Source organism: Hippocampus zosterae, chromosome 13 (genome assembly GCF_025434085.1).
Source record: "Hippocampus zosterae strain Florida chromosome 13, ASM2543408v3, whole genome shotgun sequence".
In the NCBI taxonomy this organism is placed as follows: domain Eukaryota; kingdom Metazoa; phylum Chordata; class Actinopteri; order Syngnathiformes; family Syngnathidae; genus Hippocampus; species Hippocampus zosterae.
The window spans coordinates 21,397,430-21,412,999 of record NC_067463.1 but is presented as its reverse complement, the minus strand read 5'-3'; the positions used below and the strand labels follow the sequence as shown (position 1 = coordinate 21,412,999).

Genomic DNA, 15,570 nt, shown 5'->3' with positions numbered 1-15,570 from the left:
GTCAACATTCATTCATTCATTCATCTTCCTAACCGCTTGATCCTCACTAGGGTCGCGGGGGTGCTGGAGCCTATCCCAGCTGTCTTCGGGCAGTAGGCGGGGGACACCCTGGATCAGTTGCCAGCCAATCGCAGGGCACACAGAAACTAACAACCATTTACACTCACACTCACACCTAGGGACAATTTAGAGTGTCCAATCAGCCTGCCACGCATGTTTTTGGAATGTGGGAGGAAACCGGAGCACCCGGAGAAAACCCACGCAGGCCCGGGGAGAACATGCAAACTCCACACAGGGAGGCCGCAGCTGGAATCGAACCCGGTACCTCTGCACTGTGAAGCCCACGTGCTAACCACTGGACTACCGGGCCGCCCGATTGGTCAACAAAAGGTTGCAATCGAAACTGCACGCGCAATGTAAATCCTACCAAAACTCAAACTGGACTGACTCTACCACAATCTCCAACAACGTCTCGATAGCATGGAAGAAGCAAGACCACTTGCAACCGTGGCGCGTCACAAAGCCGGATTAAGGATATAAAAACGCGTCAATGTGAAATTAGATGACAAGGTGCGAGCAGGTTTACTTGTTAAGAGAAAAAAAAAATGGCGGACGCAAGCCTATGAGTGTAAAATTAGGTCATAAAGTTAAGAGAAAACAAAAAAAATGGGACAATTTAGAGTGTTCAATCAGCCTGCCACGCATGTGTTTGGAATGTGGGAGGAAACCGGAGCACCCGGAGAAAACCCACGCAGGCCCGGGGAGAACATGCAAACTCCACACAGGGAGGCCCGAGCTGGAATCGAACCCGGTACCTCTGCACTGTGAAGCCCACGTGCTAACCACTGGGCGGCCCGCTCTTGAAATACAGATCTAGCAAAAACTTCTTTTAACTGTCATAACACCCCCAAAGTTTTTTTTTTCCCCTTTTAGGTACATGACTAATACGTCTCGATACAAAGAAGAGTCATCACGCTTTTCTAAACAAAGAAAAGAAAAAAAAAAGCCACCCAGGACGCAAGTGTTTCTGCTCACTGTCACATCTTAATAAAGCACTTCCTGTTCTTTGGTGAGAGAGCAGGAGGGGGGGGGGGGGGGTTGATTTAGTCCCCCGGTGTAAAAAGCCTGCGCGTACCCGTCCATCCATCATGCATCCATCCACGATGTCCGAAAGGCAGTAGGACGTTTTTTTTTTTTGCTGGCCGCTTCACAGCGTGGCGTCGGACTTTAAGTCGTGTGCGAAAATGGAGACATTTGCAGATGTACGGTACATTCTACGTGCCAGACGCAAGAGCGCTTGGAGGGAGGTGTCAAGGAACTCAAAAGGGGGGGGGGACACGCATCATGAAAACGGCACTTTTTAATAACCTCGATTGCAAACAGTCGGCGTCTCTGAGGTGCCTGCCCCGACCGAGAAGTGTGAAACTTTGCCTTGCCAGAATGTTCGGGTAACAGCGGGGCTAATTGCGTCCGATGACGACATTGGCAGACGGAACAAGGGCTGTTTCACTGTGCCAGGAACAGGAACGGTTTTTGGGGAGATGTTGCAATATTTAAGGGGACATTCCGGGTGGGAAAAAAAAAAAAAAAGACCAAAAAGGCGTGGAGACAAATACTCGGGTCTCGGGAAACCTTGGCCGCACATCAAGCGGGAAATTAGAAAACCGGGCAAACCTCTTATGCGTATTCACCGAAATGTTTTTGCAGGTCAAATTTCGGGTGACATGGACAAATGCGGCGGTTGTAATAATCATCGTGCCAGAAACAGGAGAAGTTTGCGTGCCAAGCTTCTCCTCACATGACTCGAAGGCCAGGCTGGGCTAAGAAACTGCCACTTTCAAGTGATGGACGAGCAGCACCACCGAATGCATCGAACGGCGTTAGCTAGCATGATAAGCGTTCAGAGAAGTTGTCATCATTGCGACGCTCCAACCGCAGCCAGGTTGTCATGTTCTCCTCGTGCCTGCGTGGGTTTTCTCTGGGTGCTCCGGTTTCCTTCCACATTCCGAAAACATGCGGGCGAGGTCGACGGAGCACTCTCAATTATCCCGAGGTGTGATTGGACGTTTTAAATTGTGAAAATAATTCACAATACCTGGCGGCCCGGTAGTCCAGTGGTTAGCACGTTGGCTTCACAGTGCAGAGGTACCGGGTTCGATTCCAGCTCCGGCCTCCCTGTGTGGAGTTTGCATGTTCTCCCTGGGCCTGCGTGGGTTTTCTCCGGGTGCTCCGGTTTCCTCCCAGATTCAAAAAACAGGCTGATTGAACACTCTAAATTGTCCCTAGGTGTGAGTGTGAGTGCGAATGGTTGTTCGTTTCTGTGTGCCCTGCGATTGGCTGGCTACCGATTCAGGGTGTCCCCCGCCTACTGCCCGAAGACAGCTGGGATAGGCTCCAGCACCCCCCGCGACCCTAGTGAGGATCAAGCGGCTCGGAAGATGAATGAATGCATGAATGAATTCACAATACCTTGTGAATCTCCTTCAACACATAAAGCCAGGTTTGCTTATTATATTTTGGGTAGAGTAAACACAGCTGCAGAGGTAGGCCAATGCATGATCCATATTGAGTGAGAGGAATATTAAGGGAGAGGAAAGTGTGAGGTCAGAGCCATTCCTCATGCAGGAGGTGAGCTTTTTAATGCATTCAAGGGCATCCCGATAAGCGAGTTGACTCCTATTTTCCACAACTTTCAATATAGAAAACATGCTAATCGTTCATTGGAGACAAAGGCCTGAAGACGGAGAGGGGTTTTATTCTGAGTCCTTTCCTGATTAAAACAAATGACTGAAAATACTGTCAGGCCATCTATATATATATAGTGTGCGTCGTCCCGCACGCGGTCTGTCCTTCCGTCTGTCCCTTTTCAAAACGTACCTACTTCACCGCGCCGCCACTGCGCCGCTCAGGCAGTGGCTCACTATGATCGCACGGGCATCTTAGCGAAAAAATGTTGTCTACCCACAAGCATTGCAATGAAATTGTTAGTTATTTAGTAGAGCTAAACATCTCTTTATTTTCGCGATAAGCAATAAAGATGAACAAAAAGTTGAACCAAGCAACAACACTTTTGTGGGCCAAAGGCCCACCTTACCAGCCTTCCGCAGGAACTAGCTGATGAGCCGCCCGGAGGGCGGCGAACCAGCTAGTTGGCATATAAACGGGGTTAGAATCATACTTTGCACTTGTGGAAGAAAACTCATCTCCTCAAGATGCAATAGCCGTGTAGAAAATGTACACTTTTCTGTTACCAACTAATCAATGTGATCAGTATCGGAATCGATATTGGCCGATCTCACTCACGGAGGATCCGTATCACCCCCAATAACTGCTGATAGATGTCACAACATGGCAGCAAATAATTCAAGTAAATGAATCTTCTCAAGGTACGCTCACGTACGGTCGGTCCATGGCACCAAGTTACCACAAGATGGCGCCAAAGCACCAATTCTAATGCATTTTCACACTGCACTTAGCAGGGTATAGCGCTGTCGATTCACCCTTTCGTTGTGCACGAACGTCGCATCTTGGTGCGGCAGGACGTGCAAGGCAGGAATTTACTTGTGCATGGTCTCCCATTGGATAGAAATGACGAGGGCGGCATCGAAAGTACGATCCCGGAAAAGGAGGAACATTTCTACATGCTACATTCTTGCTCTACATATTTCTGCCGTTACTAAAACTGCAAAATAATTTTGAGTGTCAACAGCAGCTCAAGCGATGTACCAGGATGCGTTTGTATGTATTCACACCTGCATAAAAGCAGCGCGGACCACCGTGGGGAACAAACCCTGATTACCTTAAAGGAGACTAAACAGTCCAGGTGCGAATGGGAGTCGCGATAAATGTCTTTTTTTTCGAATGTGACTTTGTTTTAATTTATTGATTTGGTTATATTAAATGTTTTTAAATGTTCTCAACGAAATGTACATGATAACAATAACTCGAGTATTTACCTTATCGTTTTGATTTCTTCACTTGTTGCCAGAATGAAGGTAGTTCCAGACCAAGCGCAGGGCGGAGTGATACAACACCGCGCGAGAAACGCACGAGGGTAGTGCGCGGCGGAGGCAGCGAGCGGAGGGAAAGTGGTGACGAGTCAGAGGGCGAGAGGGGACCGCTCCGAGCTTCCACCAGATGGATGTTCGGCGAGCCAGTGTGAGCTCGATGCACCACCATGCCGACATTTGGACTACTTAAAGTACCCAGCAAACCTCCCAAGCTTCGGGATTAATTTGTATTTCTTCGAGGGGAAAGAAAAAAAAAGGTACGTGGCGTGTTCTTGTCCCGAAGGAGTCCCGTTCCGTGCGGCATAAAGTGCAGAAAAGTTGCGCGTTCGGTCGCCTTGTTATGGTTCCGCGAACAAAATCACATCGCTGTTGAGTTGAGACTAAAAGTCAATCTATGTATTTATCTGAAAGCGTTGAGTGGGGTTTTCATCGTTCGTTGTTTAAATAAAAGCTCCCCCCCCCCCCCCCCCAATACGATTGGAACAAATTCCTCGCTGGGCTTGTTGCATGAGGTTGATGTTTAGAGTTGGGGGATGGGAATTCAAACTCTTCAAGCGCTTCACTTTGGACATATTTTAAAACGAGAGACAACGTTTATCTCCCCAATTCGTGTACATAAGGGAAAAAAAACAATATTTTTTGTTCTCCTTGTTTGAACTCCGATATTTTAAAGTTTTTTCCCCCCCCTTATATCCGCTCACAATGGACGCCGACGAGCAGCAGATGGTTCTTTTGTACCTGCGGGCTATGTGGTTTCTCATCTAAGGTGAACGCAGATTATCCACACGAGAAAGCAATTCACAAAAGTAAATAGTGTGCGGGATTCCGAGATATCTCATTTCTCTTGTAATGAATATTGCTGCTGGCATTTTATGAGCCCGGGAACTACTTTCATGACTGCACAGGGGACAGTTAGATAGCGGGAATTTCTTTATCATCGTAGCATAATTGATGGAGAGGAATAAGTCTGCGAAATGAAATACATTTGCATAATGGGATCTGTGCGCAGCGATGGTTTATGGACAATGTGGAGCGCGCGCACGTTCAGCGAGTGTATGCATAAATGAGCCTACGAGTCATTCTGTACCCCCCCCCCCCCCCCCCCACACACACATGTACACACAAGGAACTGATGTGATGTGATAGCTTTTCACAGCACATGTCACACCGTTTATGAAGTGCACATTGCTGAGGAAATGGGATTTTCACACAGCATTGAGGAGTTGAGGCAAAACGTTGTGATATTCACATCTGGATATTATGGATGGTATTGTAGCGGGTTTTTTTTTTTTTTTTTGCTCAAACGAACACGTAAAACGGGGGTGGGGGGCAGTTTTATTTTGCATTAAAAAAAAAAACAATGCACTATATGCATGGAAATCTTAAAAGGCAGCACCCAAAATGGATTTCTGTGCATGATTATGTGCTTTCACAAATGTTGTTTACTTAAGATAAGATAAGATAAGATATCCTTTATTCGTCCCACACACTGGGGAAATTTACAGCCTCCAGCAGCAAGAACTTAGGTTGGAATGCGTCCATAGGTGTGGAAACAGTGTCCTATCCTGTTCAGTTTGTGTTCAGTTTAAGAAAAAAAAAATCCAAGAACAGTTACATGCGTAGCAATGAAATGAGTCTTCGCACCCCCGTTTTCATTAAATTCCTTCCAAGCGGTTGTCAATATTTTATGCCACATTCAGCTGGCGTAGGTTCGGTTTTGCTCGTCTGTCACGGCATTGTTTCCCAGCCTTTTTTGGAACGATTATATACTGTATATACATACTGTATAATTTTCCCAATTGGAAACTTTCTGTGGGAATTAAAGGTACTCGGGTTTACACCATGAATTTATAAAAATTCAAGATTGGCTCTTAATGGGGAATTAAAAATATATTTTAGCATGAGTCTGACGAAAACGGCCAAATTTCACACTTTTACTTACGAGCCGTTGCCGAGGCCACATTTTGTATTTCTTTATTTATTCTTGTCCTGCAAGGCTAAATGTGGGGCAAGCTCTGGATACGCCACTGTTCAGCTAATGCCCCTGTAGTGTCTACATGATGAGGATTCTGGAGCCGATCAGCAAGTGAACAGAAAAAAAAAGATCACTGACCCAATCAGAAGATGGACCAATCTATTTAAAAAAAAAACCAACAACGTGTTCGTTTACTGCACAGTCGACCCCGCCATTTGCAGGGGATTACCCCCACGAATAGCCCAAAACTGCACATAACTGACGCTCGGTGAAATGCATTAAGAAAAAAAATAACAATTACACCCTAAAAATTCTCCCAGAAACGCTGATAAACAAAATGAACTGATACACGGAAAATGAGGGTTGAAACCCCACCCCTTCCTTAAAAAAAAAAAAAATAATAATATATATATATATTATTTTTTAATAATAAATAAAAAAATATTATTTTTAAAATAATAAATAAATAATAAATAAATTTTTGAATAATAAATAAAATATATATATATATAATATATATATATTTTTTTATTTTTTTTAAGGAAGGGGTGGGTTTCAACCCTCATTTTCCGTATATATATATATATATATATATATATATATATATATATATATATATATATATATTGGGGGGGGGAGTGAAAAAGATTCGACCGTATATGCTGAGATTATGAACGATGGTAGCCCAGAACGTCCCTGGAATGAACAAGATTGTCTTTCCGGATACAATCGATGACGTCATTGACCAATCGGCAAATGATTGATTTCGCCATAAAATACACAATGTCTTCCAATCCGATCCAACCGATCAGATCCGCGTAAACGTCGCTCTTTATCGCAGGGATGTCTGCTTCTGAGGCAAAAATCCGTTCATATAAACGCTTATAAAAACTCACTTGTATTCTTTGGCGTTCGACTCGGCATGACTTGGATTTGTTCTTGATTTTACTGCTTGGTGCTTTCTACCGTCTTTATTACCGATTCGTCTTACTGTTTATTGTGTATGTTAAATCGCTCCGTGTACAGCACTTTGTATGCAGCGATGGCTGTTTGAAATACTCTTGACTTGACTTATATGGATGTTCCCGTTTGTGCAGGCGATTACGGCAGCGGCGGCGTCGAAAAAGCTACGATGACGGGACGGCGGGCGCTTTCGCTGGCCTCGCTGCTCCTGCAGCTGGTCTGGACGGCGGCGGCGGCGGCGGCCCCCCTGCGCTTCACGCAGCCCGTTTACAACGCCACCATCTACGAGAACTCCGCCGCCAAGACCTACCTCGAGAGCCACATCAAGATGGGGATCGACGTCGCCGACCCCGCCTGGGAGATACGCTACAAAATCATCTCCGGGGATAACGAGAACTTGTTCAAGGCCGAGGACTACCCGCTGGGAGATTTTAGCTTTTTGCGCATCCGAACCAAAGGGGGCAGCACGGCGATCCTCAACCGGGAGGTTCGAGACCACTACGTGCTGACCGTGAAGGCGTCCGAGAGGGGCAGCGACGCCGAGTGCCGCGCCCAGGTCAGAGTCCAGGTCCTGGACACCAACGATTTGAGGCCGCTGTTCTCGCCGACCTCGTACAGCGTCTCGCTCCCGGAAAACACGGCGGTACGCGGCAGCGTGGCCAAGGTGACGGCGACGGACGCCGACATCGGTACGAACGGGGAGTACTATTACAGTTTCCGCGAGTGGACCGACATGTTCGCCGTGCACCCGACCAGCGGCGTGGTGACGCTCACCGGCCGGCTGGACTACTCCGAGACCAAACTGTACGAGCTGGAGATCCTGGCGGTGGACCGCGGCATGAAGCTTTACGGGAGCAGCGGCTTCAGCAGCACGGCCAGGCTGACTGTACGGGTGGAGCGGGCCAACGAGAACGCGCCCGTCGTCGCCGCCGCCGTGGCGCTGACGCCCTCGGACTCCGACCCGGACCCCACGTACGCCATCGTGACGGTGGAGGACAGCGACCCGGGACCCAACGGGGAGATCGCCTCGCTTAGCATTGTCGCCGGCGACCCGCTCCAGCAGTTCAGGGCCGTGAGAACCAGCCCGGGGGGCAAGGAGTATAAAATAAAAGCGGCCAAGAACGTAGACTGGGAGAGTCGGCCTTTTGGGTATAATCTCACTCTGCAGGCGAAGGACAAGGGAAGCCCGCCTCAGTTTTCCTCCGCCAAAGTGGTGCACGTCACCCCCCCTCGGTTCAAAACGGGACCCCCCGTCTTTGAAAAGTCCCTTTACAGAGTCAACCTGAGCGAATTCGCCCCCGTTCACACGCCCGTTGTCATGGTGAGCGCTCTCCCGAAGCACCCGGGGCTCAGATACGCTCTGGGTCGCAAATCGGATCCGTTTGCCATCAACCCCGAAACCGGCTTGATCAGCACGGCGGCGCCGATCGCCGCCGCCGTCCGCTTCGAACTGGACGTGACGGCGAGCGGCGGGAAAGCGGCAACGAAAGTCATCGTGGACGTCATCGACGTGAATAATAATGCGCCCGAGTTCCAGCGGACGTCGTACAGGGCCGGCGTGGACGAAAACGCCCCCGTCGGGACCAGTGTGGTGACGGTGGAGGCCGTCGACCCGGACCGGGGCGAGAACGGCTACGTGACGTACAGCATCGCCAACGTCGACCCGCAGCCGTTCGTCATCGACTATTTCTCGGGCGTCATCAGCACCTCGGAGGTGCTCGATTACGAGCTGGTGCCCCGGATTTACAGTCTCAAGGTCCGAGCCTCGGACTGGGGATCGCCCTTCCGGCGGGAGGCGGAAGCCGTCGTCACGGTGACGCTGAACAACCTCAACGACAACCGGCCGCTGTTCGAAAACGTGGACTGCGACGTGACCGTGCCGAGAGACCACGGCGTGGGCGAGCAGATCACCGCCGTGTCGGCCATCGACGCCGACGAGCTGCAGCTCGTGCGCTACTACGTCCGATCCGGCGACGACCTGGGTCTGTTTGAGCTCAACTCCAACTCGGGCGTGCTTTCGCTCCGGAAGACGCTGAGCGAGGGCGAGGCGGCCAAAAGGTCCTTTCACAGTTTGCGGATCGTGGCGAGTGACGGCGAACGCCAGACGCAACCCATGTACATGAACGTAACGGTCATTAGTGCCCGGACCCCCGTGCAGGTGAAGTGTGTGGAAACCGGGGTGGCGACCATGTTGGCCGAGAAGCTGCTCCAGGGAAGCAAGGTCCACGCGCGGAGCGAACCCGACGACCACTTTGTGGACATTCACTCCGTCAACCGCCACGCGCCGCGCTTTGCCGACTCCTTCCCCGCCTCGGTGGAAGTCAGGGAGGACCTCCCCGTCGGGGGCCGCATCGTTCATTTGGGCGCCTCCGACGCCGACGGCGGCTTCAACGGGAAGCTGGTGTACGTCATCTCGGGAGGCGACGCCGAGAGTCGCTTCCTGGTCGAGATGGAGACGGGCTGGCTTACGGTTTCTTCGCCTCTCGACAGGGAGACCAAAGACCGTTACACGCTCAACGTGACGGTCTACGACCTGGGCATTCCGCAGAAGTCGTCCTCGCGGCTGCTCGACGTCAAGATCTTGGACGCCAACGACAATATCCCGCGTTTTTTGCAGGAGTCCTACTCTGTGGAGATTAGCGAGAGCGCTCCGGTGGGCACGCAAATCATCCAGGTGGACTCGACGGATCGGGATCTAGGCGAGAACGGCGCGGTTAGGTACTCCATTTTGGGCGGCGCCGATCACTTTGCGATTGACGCCGAGTCCGGGGTGGTGACGGTCGCCAAGCCGCTGGATCGCGAGCTGCGTCCGGCGTACGACTTGAAGATCGCGGCCAGCGACCTGGCCGAAAAGGAGCCCCGGCTCGTGTCGGCCGTGCCGCTGAAGATCACGCTGGAGGACGTGAACGACAACCCGCCCAAATTCGTGCCCCCCAATTACCGCATCAAGGTGAGGGAGGACCTCCCCGTCGGCACGGTGGTCATGTGGCTGGAGGCCCACGACCCCGATGTCGGGCCCTCGAGTCAGATCCGCTACGGCCTGATGGACAACGGCGATGGAAACTTTGAAGTGGACAAGCTGAGCGGGGCGGTGCGGATCGTGCGCAATTTGGACTACGAGACCAAGCGGGTATACAACCTGACGGCAAAGGCCAAGGACAAAGGCAAGCCCGTGTCGCTGTCGTCCACTTGCTTCGTGGAGGTGGACGTGGTGGACGTCAACGAAAACCTCTACCGGCCGACGTTCCGTTCCTTCGTGGAGAAAGGATTTATCAAGGAGGACGCCGCCGTCGGGTCTTCTGTCATGACGCTGAGAGCCGAGGACGAGGACAAAGGCCGAGACGGAGAGATCCGGTACTCCATCCGCGACGGTTCCGGCCTGGGGGTATTCACCATCGATGAGGAAACCGGTAAGTCCTTTTGTGTTTCTCGACAACTCAGCCTTTGGACTACGCAGGCGTCCGTTCGGGATGATTGGATGGAGGGATTTTACATACACAATAAACAGTAAGACGAATCGGTAATAAAGGCGGTAGAAAGCACCGAGCAGTAAAATCAAGAACAAATCTAAGTCATGAGGTGAAGTATTCCTGCTTCTGCCAGACCGGAGCAGACATTCTTTGCGGTGGCCGTGGAAAGACTTTCTCCCTCGATCTTTTCAGATTGCAGTAGAAAATATTGTTTGGTGGGATGCCGAGTCATCATTTTTAACAGTTGAGTCAAATTAGCACCAAAATAAGCAGTCTGGAATTCCAGGAGTTTCCGACAGCGACCTCACAACCACCAGATTTGGTTGTTTTGGAGCTTAAAGCCACTTTTGGTGTGGCAAGAGCAGATTTCATACAGTCCTAAGCAAAAGTTTTAGACCGCCACTGGCGGTTTTTTTTTGTGGCTTCAGGGGGGAAAAGTCTTTAGGGCTGATGAATTTGGTGAGGGTCAGGATGAAGATACAGGACTGCATTTTTTTATTTTTATTTTTTTCAAGCCAACAAAATTTTTTTATCAGTTGCGAATATGCAACTGAGATTGTTTTGAAGGATCATATAGGAGGTACAAAACTGACAGGTCTGGAACAACAACAAAAAAAATTTAAACGCCCTTTTCTAAACACAAGATAACAGTGATTGCAGGATTCAAGTCGAGTATTTCTCGAGCACTTTCAAACAGCCATGGCTGCATACAAAGTGCTGTACACGGAGCGATTTAACATGCACAATAAACAGTAAGACGAATCGGTAATAAAGGCGGTAGAAAGCACCAAGCAGTAAAATCAAGAACAAATCTAAGTCATGAGTAAGAAACTGCTAAACTAATTGTAGTGAGGTGACGTATTAGCCAAGGAAAATTCCTCCAAGGGCCAATCATATTCGTGAGTTTCTGGGTAAATGTGCCTGAATGTAGTCCCGTGTTTCCAAGTCTCAGACCACCCATAAGTTTTTATGATCTTTGGTGAGGAGGAGGATTGACACAGATAGCAAGATCATGTCAGCCATTCATTATTGATTGCAGAGGGCCGGTGGGCCATGGGGAGGGGGAAAAAAACCCCTCGGGGCCTCATCCTTTTGGTGAGGGTCTGTATGGACTATCGAGATACACAAACTTTGTAAGATCTTAGACCACCACCACGTCTTTTCTGATATTTGTTAGATAGTCGGAAAGGCACAGCCATAAGACATACAAAATGATTGCGTTAGGGGTTGGGCATGGGTCAAGGAAAGTCCCGGAGTAGCTGCTGAAGGTCTGGATCAAGTTGCTGTGCTGGCCAAGTGAGCAAAAAGTCTTGAGACTACCACTTTTTTAATGACCTCTGCCATGTCAACATCAAAACAAATAGCAGGACCAATGTTGGTTTCACTGAATCTTTTTTTTTTCATGGGGAGGGGGGGTCTTGAGGGGCTAAGCCTTTTGTGAGGATCTGGATCAAGACAGAAAAACATGCAAAGTGAGTCCCGATGGCATCAGGACAAGCAGACGGACAGCCAAATTGACCACTTTTGCCCCCGACCTTTTCGTAAGCGGCGGAGTTTTGCGCTCCCGTGACATTGCACGTTTGTGACGCAAATGTAATAGAGGCCAGAGACTGTAATTAAAACGCGTAGCCTTGCACTTTTTCTTCGGATTTGTTTCGCTTTGGATTCTGAATTGGATAACACGTGTGAATTTTTCCACAGACCTTTTCCTTTGGGAAATGTTGGCTCTCGGATCGGTATATTTAGCATCTCATGACGACGGGTCGGCGGTGGGACGCGTGGGTGTTGTTGCGCGTGTCAGCTGTGGTGTGTTTACCCCCCCCCCCACCCCCAACCCCCAGGACATAATGCAGTGTAATGTTGTTTTACGAGCGAGCGGATAACCGGCATGCTCGCGGTTTTATTGGTTTCTTCCGCTTTCACGCAACAGTTGTCTTCCCCGGTGTGAACGGCAAAATTGACGGATGGCATGACATTCGTTACACCTGTTTGAATCTCATTTCCGTCGACCCTGATTTGATTTCCTGTCTTAGATCCTGATGCTAATCTTCAATTGATTATCAGAGTTATATTGATTGCGTTGTCATATATATATATATATATATATATATATATATATATATATATATATATATATATATATATATATATAAAACAACAACATTAAAAGAGCAAAGAAATCCCAGGAACCACACACCTTGTGCCTCCACCCCCCAACACACAATTTTTAATGGGGGGGGGGGGGGCATTCGACGATGTGTATTTTTTTTTTTTTACTTTTTATTTCTCTCTGCCATTGACTCACATTTAACTGCTTTTTTTGTCCGGCTACCTTTCTCACTTTTCCGTAGCGCAACATTCATGAGGATGAACACATTTTCAGCGGACATCAAGCGTGACAGACATGCTCTTATAACCAGGGCCGCGCACAAGTTGGCGGTGACTGAAATTGAGATCCGAATCGGCCGTTAAAAAGTAAAATTTTCGGGTTCAAGTTAGAAGGGGGTCATTTCTGTCAATTTCTGTCCTGTGTATTGTCTCAGAGGCAAGTTTGGGTGGCACTTTTGTCTCAGTGGGATGTACTGTATGTAAATCAGGAGTCCACATGTATCCACGTCCGCTACATTTGCCCATGTATGCCTGGGTAAGGAAATATTTGGCCAGCTACTGATCATAAGCGGTACGTCCATAAAATGACTTTGCTTATGTTACGTCACCGCTAACCTCTCACGCCGTCACAGCAGCATCCAAAGTGTTTGGCCACTTACCTGACTGGTGATGACAGGCTAGCTTAGCGATAGCTTAGCGATAGCTTAGCGATAGCTAGCTAGCGCGACCAACGCAAGCCAAACAGCCTAACATTGGCTCAGCACAACAAGGGATCATGAAAGTCCAAGTTAACTGTTTTCTACTGGTGAAGGAAAACCTTTCAGTGCCGCGTCAGGTTTTTCTTTGTCCCCCCCCACCCACCAAAAAAAGGTGTAGTATTTATTTCTGCGTGAATCGAGATGCCCGATTGTTTCATGTATGCATTGCCCTTTCTTCCCGTGCTAATATATGCATTGCCCTTTCACTCAGCGTGCCGTCAAGACATTCCTTTGCGAAGCTATTATTGTATTTTCCATTTCAGTTGAAAAAAAAAAAGCCTGTCCTTGACTTCCCCCCAGCCCCTCCCCCGCCCCCTTCTAACTGCTAACCTCAAACTTTTTAGTCTAGCCCGTAATGGATAGATGTGGTATTAAGCACCCTTCCTCTTTATTTAGCGCTTAGATAAACTCCCCAGAGACCTCAAAGTGCCACCTGAATCCAATCCAAACAGTGCTGCCGCTTGAGTGCCGTTGCCGTGGAGACGGCGGCAGGAATGCACGCGACGGGACAAAGTTGATTGCCGCCCGCTAAACGAAAAGCACACATTGGTCATTAAAAGGGTGCAGCGGCAGTTCTCAGCCCGACCCCATGAAAGCTTTTTTAAAAAAAATGTCATGCTTGACTCATACCCCCCCCCTCCCCCGCACCCCTCCTATCAGTGTCAATTAGTCAGAATCATGATTAAATACTGAAAGTACAAAGACCAAATTTTATGGTATTTGTGATCCCCTTCCGGCTTGTTTTAATGTTCCTTTTTTTCTGATTGTTGTAGTTTCTCCACCATAGACGCGAGTTGTATGAGGCTCACATTTGAGAAACGAGGGGCTGAAATAATGTCAAATTGGGAGAGGACGTTATAATGGAGTTGAAAAACTGGTGAAAGTAAATTAATGACTGTAAATCAAGATTACTACCAGAAAAAGTAATTTTGCAAGTATTGTTTTGTATATGAAGTGGTAATTTTTGTATGTTTAAAAAAATTCTTACTCTATAAGAACAAAGTTGCCATTTTTACGGGGTGGAATCACTTTTTAGCAAGTAAAGTTGGAATGTTCAGAGTATAAAATTGTCCATTTACACAAAAATTGAGAATATCATGGTAATACCTTGATCATTATAATGAGGGGAATATTGCCATTGAAACTGAAGTTTTGTACAGGTGTAGTTTTATTTTTGTTGACGTCGCTGCTGAAACCCATAACTTTCTGTTTTTCTTCTTTTTTGGTGCAGACTTCATACTTTTGTGTCCTTGCCATGTTAGCAAAAAAAAGCGGTGCGTGGTTCCGCTGAAAAAGCGGGCTAAGGAAGTAATCCTAAATCCACGCTTACTGTACATGGTTTAAGATTAACATACAATACAGTATCCTCAGAGCCAGCCGGAAAATGTGTGTGTGTGTGTGTGTGTGTGAGTGTTATTCCTTTTTTTAAAAAAATACAGTATGTATTCCTATACTTAGCGTTGTGTTTACTTCAGCACTAACGGATGTATACAGGTGGTGAGCTCAGCTCCTGGCAGACTAAAGAACACTGTCCGGTGTTCTTTAGTCAAGCAGCGGGGCTTCGTCTCAGAGTCCATCTCGAGTGGAATTAGAAGGCCATTTTATATATTTTGAGGAGAGGTAAACGTGTTCAGCCGGCGATCACAAGGCCGGCCGGCATGCTACGTAACTGCGTTAAATCAGAAGGCAAACTGATTTTTTTTGGTTGTGTTTTTTTTCTTCTTTTTTTCTTCTTCTTCTTCAAGCCTGCCAGTTCACTTGCGGTCAAGGCACAGACAGGCGAACAATTGTTTGTTGTATTATTAATGCTGCTGTTTGTTGTGGTTGTAAAATGAAATTTAATATTCGCTTTCATTTTGGGGCTATATGTAACTTTTTTTTTTTCCTTGAAGAAAAGCAATGAATAAAGAAAAGGAGCCGGGGTCAAAATCAATCAAGAAGAACACGCAGAGGGACCAACTGTGCATAAACAAATGGGCTTTCTTGCACTGCTGCCTGCTGATACGCATTGTGGAAATTGCGATGTTAATTCCGGGAAAATTAGCTGAAGCCTACTTGATGTAGCTCGCTAGAATGCCATCACGTTGATAGCTGGAATGCTTCTACGGGAGTAAGAAAGCCGCTTGAGTACAGGAAGTGCACAAATAGATTGAAAAGAATTTAGCATCACGTCGGCGGGTCCTATTTTAAGTGAGAACTGATGAAATGCTATCGTGCTAATAGCTATTAAGAAAGCCGCTTGAGTACAGGAAGTGCACAAAAAGATTGAAAAGAATTTAGCATCA

General features: G+C 48.0%; 1 protein-coding gene and 1 long non-coding RNA gene across 10 annotated transcripts in view; both read left to right on the top strand.

The window, feature by feature from the left end:
- Positions 1-4,086: 4,086 nt before the first annotated feature.
- Positions 4,087-15,570, top strand: part of fat1a (FAT atypical cadherin 1a) — a 69,586-nt gene continuing 58,102 nt past the window's right edge. For all 9 annotated transcript variants that reach the window (XR_007966000.1, XR_007966002.1, XR_007966001.1 and 6 more), the window contains exons 1-2: positions 4,087-4,278; positions 7,096-10,358. Coding sequence is in view for 6 of the 9 variants with exons in the window: in XM_052083730.1 (XP_051939690.1) it covers positions 7,118-10,358 (3,241 nt within the window). In the remaining 3 variants the exon portion in view is untranslated. The remainder of the gene's footprint in view (positions 4,279-7,095; positions 10,359-15,570) is intronic.
- Positions 10,657-12,059, top strand: LOC127612970 (uncharacterized). The gene is made up of 2 exons (XR_007966025.1): positions 10,657-11,085; positions 11,243-12,059. It is a non-coding gene; the product is annotated as an uncharacterized LOC127612970 (long non-coding RNA).